The following is a 7,158-nucleotide window of genomic DNA, read 5'->3' as shown; positions in this document are numbered from 1 at the left end:
CCTGCGCAGGAGCGCCGAGATGTAGCCGTCCAGGGGCCGTCCGGCCGCCGCGTCGGGAGAGTTGGAGGGAGCGCGACCGTGCGGCCGAGGGCTGCGCAGGGCGACCGCGTGCAGCGGGCTCGGCGTCAGGAAAGGCCCAGCGCGCGCACGACGCTCCGCAGAGGAGCAGGCTTCAACGCCCGCCGACCCCGCCGCCGTCGGGTAGGGAGCGGAGAACGAGCGAGGCACCGCGGCCCGGGCGCCCACCGACTCCGGAGCGCTGGGACTGGCGTCGCCTAGGATTGAGAGAGAGAAAAAGAGGGGCAGAGGAAGGGAGAGAGAGGAGGGGCTCTCAAAGGCCCTTTTCTCAGCCAGACAGCGGGGCGTACGTCAGTCATCCCAGAACCCAGGAGCCCAACGCATGGGATTGCCTTAAATTCCAGGCCTGAGCTGTGTAACAAGTTCCCAGGCCCAAAAAAACATTGGACATGGTGGTACCTGCCTGGGATCCTAGGACTGGGGAGGTAGGGAGAGGAGGAGGATCAGGAGGAGTTCAGGGCCATCCTCAGCTCTGTTAGCAAGTTCAAGGCCAGCATAGGCCACGCATGAGACCCTGTCTCAGAAACAAAACAAAAACAGGGCTGAGGAAGGCTCAGCTGGCTGCTCTTTCAGAGGACCTGGGTTGGATTCTCAGGACCCACATGGCAGCCAACAACTCTAACTCCAGTTCCAGGGGATTCAGTGCCCTCTTCTGGCCTCCATGGGCATTGCACAACACAGGTGCACTTACATACATGCAGGCAAAACACTCATACACAGGGAAAAAAAAAAAAAACAACAACCAACTAAATTGGGCATAATTCCACATGTAATCACAGCACTGGGGGGACTGAAGTAGAAGGGTTGTTGAGAATTTGAGGCCAGTATGGTCTATACAGTCAGAATCTGTCTCAGAAAAAGCAACTGGGGACTGGAGAGGTAGCCCAGCTGTTAAAGCATGTGCATTGCTCTTGCAGAAGACCAGTTTGGTTCCCAGCACCCACATCAGGTGGTTCACAACCACCTATAACTCCAGTTCTAGGAATGAAATGTCCTCTGGCCTCCACAGAAACATGCACACATGTGGTACACATAAACTCATGCAGGCACACATACATACACATAGATAAATAAAATATTTTTTTTAAATTAGTAATGTAGATTTGATGGCACACTCTTGTAATCCCAACAAGTGGGGACAGGAGAATCAGGAGTTCAAAGTCATCCTCTGATACAGAGGAGTTTGGAGTCTACATAGAGTCCCAGGCCAGCCATGGGATTCATGGCTGTCTCCAACAAGAAGGACAAAATCAAGGCTTTTCTCACCCAGCCTGGATGGGGTCAACTACCTCCCCAAATCCCCACCTCACACATTCCATCCTATAAGCTTCACATGATCTCCACAAGATGCTATACCAGGTCCTGCTCTGACAGCTCTCACCCCACTTCTCACTTCTGGCCTTACAGTCATTTGTCTGCAGCTACACTGGGCTCCTGGAAGCCCAGAATAGCCACTCTGGCTTCAGGACCTTTGCATTCACCATTTTCCTTCTTTGTGGCCTTACTCTTCTGTCAGGATAGAGAGATGGAGCCTATTCTCTTATTTTACTTAATTGTTAGTCCCAGTAAGTCCCTCCCTGGCCATCATCTCTAAAATTGCAATTCCCTCTTGAAATTTAAAGGCCACTCTGGTTTATTTTATGTTTCCTCTTGAGACAGGGTCTCCCTATAGCCCCAGCTGGCCTGGAATTCAGTGTAGGCCAGGATGGCTTCAATCTCTCAGAGATCCACCTGCCTCTGCCTCCCAAATGCTAGAATTAAAGGAATGTGCAACCACATCCAGCTGGCCCTGAACTTCTGATCCACCTGCCTTCAACTGGGATCACAGGTATGTACTACCACACCTAGTTTATGTGGTGCTGGGGATCCAACTCAAGGCCTTATGCATTCTAGGCAAATACTCTACTAACTGAGCTACATTCTTAGCTGCTCCCCTCATTTTGACATAGCCCAGGCTGGTCCCAATGTATGATCCTCCTGCCTCAGCCTCCCAAGTGTCAGGATTACAAGTGTCCAATACCACAGCTGGCATACTTATGTATATAATCTCTGACTGAATTGACAAATGCTGGAGGGCTGAGAGACTACCTGCTTGCCCTAGACATACCTATGATGTAGATACTATTTAGACCCCATATCAACAGGTGGTTAAACAGAAGCACAGAAAGAAAATACTCAAACTACAGGAAGATTGAAGGTCATCTTCTGAATATGACTCAAGTTTATACTCAAAAAGTCGTCTGTTGACAATCCTTATCCCACGCCACAGGACCCCACTCCACCCACCTTACCTAGGGATTTGGGCCTCTCACTGGCATAGATGCCCCGGGGGTCTGAGGGACCTAGGCGTCCATAGGAGCCAGATCCGGAGAAGCCACTGTCGCCGCAGAAGGTGGAGGGTGGTGAATCTGGGCCTCCCGTGGAACTGGGGTCTTCATAGAAGCCTAGATTCCGGGGAGAAGCTGAGACAGTCAGGGGGCTGGGGTGAGGAAGGGAAGAGGTGGGTCAGGGAGAGATGGAGCATTCCTGATAGGGGACAGTGGAAAAGACTGGGGTGTCTGGGGCAGACCCTCACACTGCCACCCATTCTCACCCGAGCTTCGCCCACTCTCCTGGTCCAGGCCTGCAGATTCCAGACTCAGGTCTCCCAGCTGCTGGCCCAGGTCCCAGATGAGCCCAGGCAGGGCCTCCTAAGAACATGAGAGCAGGGTGTTCAGAAGGTTCAAGATCTTAGCCCACCGGCCTCCTGTTCTGTGAGCTCCTGGTAGATAGCCATTTTGACGGTGATGTCCTGACTTGGGAAGCCTATCTGTCCCTCATCCCCATTACAAAGTCCTTCTATCTACCTTCACGCTGTAGCTAGCCCCACCTACAATGTGACAGACTTCAAAAGGCCCCATCTCTTGGGCCCCCTCTGTCAGCTCTGACCCCTCCATGGGCTATGACCATCTGTGTGCACAGCTCCCTCAAACCTGTCAGAGCATCCCTCTTCTACTCTAACTTCGGGTCTTTTTTGGTTATTTTTTGTTGGTTTTTGAGTCAGGGTCTCAAGTAACCCAACCTGGTAAGGGAGCACTGAGATGGCTCCATCTGTGTCTGTTTTGAGACAGGGTTTCCCTGTAGTTTCAGCTGGCCTGGAACTTGCTCTGTAGACCAGACTGACCTCCATCTCGCAGAATCTGCCTGCCTCTGCCTGTCAGTGCCGGGACCAACTGTCTTTTTTGTTTGTGTGCCCGTGTTGGGTTCAGAGTTGATGTAAGGTGGCCTCTTCAATCCCTACCTTATTTTATTTTTTGCATTTATTTATTTTGTGTGTATGTGTCTTTGTACTAGTATGTGAGGTTCCAAGGACAACTTGTGGGAGTCAATTCTCTCCTTCCACCATGTAGGTCCCAGGGATAGAACTCAAGCTGTCAGGCTTGGCAGCAAGCACCTCTAACCACTGAGCCATCTTGCTGGCCCCTTATTAAATATTCATGCCATGCATGGTGATACAGACCTTTAGTCCCAGTACTCAGGATGCAGAAGTAGGTGGATCTCTGAGTTCAAAGCCAGCCTGGTCTACATAGTGTGTTCCAGGCTAGCTGGGGCTACAGGGAGACCTGTCTCAAATTTATTCATTCATTTATATTGCATGTGTCTGAGTGGTGTATGTGCCTGTGTGTGTGCACCTGTGCTGGAGGTCAGAAGAGGGCACCCTTCTTTATCATTCTCTGCCTATTCCTTTGGGGCAGGGTCTTTTCTTGAATCTGGGGCTCATGTTTTCTGGGCTGGCTGCAAGCCTGCAAGACCATGATACTCCTGTTCCTGGCCACATCAGAGCTGGGGTTACAGGCATGTGTGGGATGCCCAGTTTGTTATGTGGGTGCTGGGATCCAAATCCTGGTCTCCACGATTGCACAGCAAGCACTTTTAACTGCTGAGCAATCTTTTCACTCCCCTTAATGTTATTTTTTGAGTCAGGGTCCCTCACTGGGAGTGGGGCTCACTTGATCAGGCTAAACAGGTAGCCAGGGAACTTCAGCAACTCTCTTGTCTCTGCTGTCCCAGCACTGAGGTTGCAAAGGAGCACCACCACACCCCATTTTTTGCTTGGCTTTTAACAAAGGTGCTGAGATCCAAACTCTGGTCCTCATGCTTATGAGCCAGGCACTTTATGGAGCCATCTCCCTAACCCTGTCCCTCTCCTTTAAAAAAACTATTTTATGGGGTCTGGAGAGATGGCTCAGTGGTTAAGAACAATGATTATTCTTGCAGAGGACCTGGGTTCGATTTCCAGCACCCACATGGTGGCTACAAGCCATCCTTAACTCCAGTTCCAGGGGAATCCGAAGCCCTCTCTTGACCTCCGAGGCATTGCATGACCCGGGTGCGCTCACATACATGCAGGCAATATACTCGTACACATAATATTTTTTAAAAAATTATTTTATGTATGAGTGTTTTGCTTGCAAGTATGTGAGAGCACCCATGTCAGGCAATGCCTGAGGAAGCCAGAAGAGGGGGTCAGATCCCCTGGAGCTGGAATTTCAGACAGTTGTTAGTCACCATGTGGGTGCTGGGAACTGAAGCCAGGTCCTCGGCAAGAGCAGCCAGTGCTCTTAACCGCTGAGCCATCTTGCCAGTCCCTCCCACCCCATCTTCTTTCTTTTGAGACAGTCTCACTGTCACAAAGCCCAGGCTGGCCTCAAGCTCCCTCTGCAGAGAATGACCTTGAACTGATCTTCCTGCCCTCTGCTTTTAGCATGCTGAGGTAGCAGTTGTGAGCACCATACCCGGGCTTTAATTTCAGGTCTTCTTCCTGTAAGGGAGAGTTCAGTGCTAAAAGGTGCTGTGCAGGAGTGGTCAGATGCAAAGGTGGCTGAGGGGTGGCCCCCTATTCAGCATTGACCCTCCTTTCTTAGGTGGGTCTCACCCCTGTAGGGTGGTTTAGTGTAATATCCTCTTCGAGCCTCCTCTAAGTGCCTTCTGCTGCAGACTAGCCCCCTCGTACACATGAAATACATGCACCCGGGCTCATATACCCCTTTGCTCCTCCCCTCAGAAAGAACCACACACTGTGCTTCCCGGAAGTACCTCAAGTCTAGCCTCACAAACCAAGTTTCAAGAGCCCAAGATAGTGAGTGGGGATGCACCTCAGTTGGAAGACCCCTTGCCGGACATGCACATAGCCCTGGGTTCAATCCCCAGCATTGCATAAATCCAGGATGGTGACACACACCTGTAATCCCTGATCTGCTCTCACTGGGGAGGTGGAGGGAGGAGGATTAGGAGTTCAGTCATCCTTGGTTACATAGTGAGTTCAGAGGGGGCAGCCCGGGAAACGGCAGACCCTCTATCAAATTTAACATTTTAGGGCTTAATCTTATTTTAGAAGACACAGAACCAGGGACAGGGAATGTCTCTCAGGGGACTGAGCCAGGCCAGAGGTAGCCGCTGCCTGGGGCAGACCGTTGACCCTCAGACAAAAGCAGCTTGTCTGGCCGCTGGCGGGAGGGCGGGGAGGAGGGAGGAGGGGCGGGGACAGGCATTCAGCCCTACCTATTTAGGGCAGAAAGACTGGTCTGGCTCCGGGCAGCAGCCACAGCACCCCCCCTCCAACCCCCGTCCCCAGCCCTTGACTCCTCCAGGCCTGGCCCCCTCTGCACCCAGAACAGAAGCTCCCATGTGGTCCTGTCCATGCAACCAAGGTCAACAAGTGACTCCGGTTGGAGGTCCCACCATGAGTATGAGCAGACGCCCGTAACCCAATCAATCAACTTTGAGCAAGACCTAAAAAAGCAGCCCATGTGCCCAGCATGGGGGGGGGTGACTAAAAAAAGAAAAAACAAAACCCACAACCACGGGCCGCCCCTCAGCTGCTGTGTGGTTGGTGTCCCTCGCTTGCTGGCTCTGCGCTGTGGAGCACCGGCTCTGCGTTCCTGCCCCGCCCCCCCATCCTGTATTGGCCGGCTCATCCTCCATTCGGACATCTTAAATAGGGCCTTTGCCATTCGGCGCCCTGTCAACCCGCTTTTTCCCCCCTTCTTTAAATTATATATCAGAGCGTAACTTGTTTATTGTGTCTCTCACTAGGAAGTGATTTCCCACTAGGGCAGATTGCCCACTCCTCAGCTTTGGGCTTAGCATAAAGTAGTTACTCAGGAAAATTTTTAAATGAATGAATGAATGAATGCTTGAATGTTCGTGATGGAATACTATATAACTGTTAAGATAGAATAAGGCAGATTTGGTGTAGAGCTGACACTCAGATACAACACTGAGAAGAGGAAAGTGGGAGGGAAGGTAAGAAGTTAGGATGACAAGTCATGGGGACCAGTTTGAGAAATGCGTCATTAGGTGACTTCATCCTATTGTAAGCATCTCCATTTACTTAAAGACAGCTACAGTGTAACTAGGCGATACATCTGTTTTTGGTTTGGGAAACAGGATCTCATTTAGCCAAGGTTGGCCTTGAACTCCCTATGTAGCCAGGGATGACTTTGAGCTTCCAGTTCTCCCCAGTGCGTGCTGGAGTGACAGTCCACCATGCCCATCGGTGACACCATCTATTGGGACATGGTTGTGTGTATGTATGAAGTCTGTGGCTGACAGAGATGGCGTTAAGTCCTATACCACCTGGAGGGCTTGTAAAAACCTCAGTTGCTGAGTCTCAGCTTCAGCACTGACTCTGCCTGGAACAGAGTCCAAGAATTTGCATATCTAACTTCCAAGGCAGTGTGTAGTAGCTGCTGGTTAGAGGGCTGCATTTTGAGGAGCATAGGCAAAGTTTTGGGACCTCACCCAATAAACTGGAATATATATATATAATATATATACCACCTGGAGGGCTTGTAAAAACCTCAGTTGCTGAGTCTCAGCTTCAGCACTGACTCTGCCTGGAACAGAGTCCAAGAATTTGCATATCTAACTTCCAAGGCAGTGTGTAGTAGCTGCTGGTTAGAGGGCTGCATTTTGAGGAGCATAGGCAAAGTTTTGGGACCTCACCCAATAAACTGGAATATATATATATAATATATATGTATATATACATATATATATATATTTTTTTTTTAAAGCAAAAGTTTTGAACTGGATCAG

At 50.6% G+C, this 7,158-nt stretch overlaps 1 protein-coding gene across 1 annotated transcript in view; it reads right to left on the bottom strand.

The window, feature by feature from the left end:
- Positions 1-7,158, bottom strand: part of Dact3 (dishevelled binding antagonist of beta catenin 3) — a 17,995-nt gene that overhangs the window by 1,960 nt on the left and 8,877 nt on the right. Inside the window, exons 2-4 of the mRNA XM_029558267.1 lie at positions 2,672-2,768; positions 2,370-2,522; positions 6-275 (exon numbers count right to left, since the gene is read on the bottom strand). Coding sequence (XP_029414127.1) covers positions 6-275; positions 2,370-2,522; positions 2,672-2,768 — 520 coding nt within the window. The remainder of the gene's footprint in view (positions 1-5; positions 276-2,369; positions 2,523-2,671; positions 2,769-7,158) is intronic.

The sequence above is a fragment of the Nannospalax galili genome, unplaced genomic scaffold, assembly GCF_000622305.1.
Source record: "Nannospalax galili isolate Female #2095 unplaced genomic scaffold, S.galili_v1.0 scaffold432, whole genome shotgun sequence".
In the NCBI taxonomy this organism is placed as follows: domain Eukaryota; kingdom Metazoa; phylum Chordata; class Mammalia; order Rodentia; family Spalacidae; genus Nannospalax; species Nannospalax galili.
Note: the sequence above shows the minus strand (reverse complement) of the source record. Positions and strands in the feature narration are given on the sequence as shown.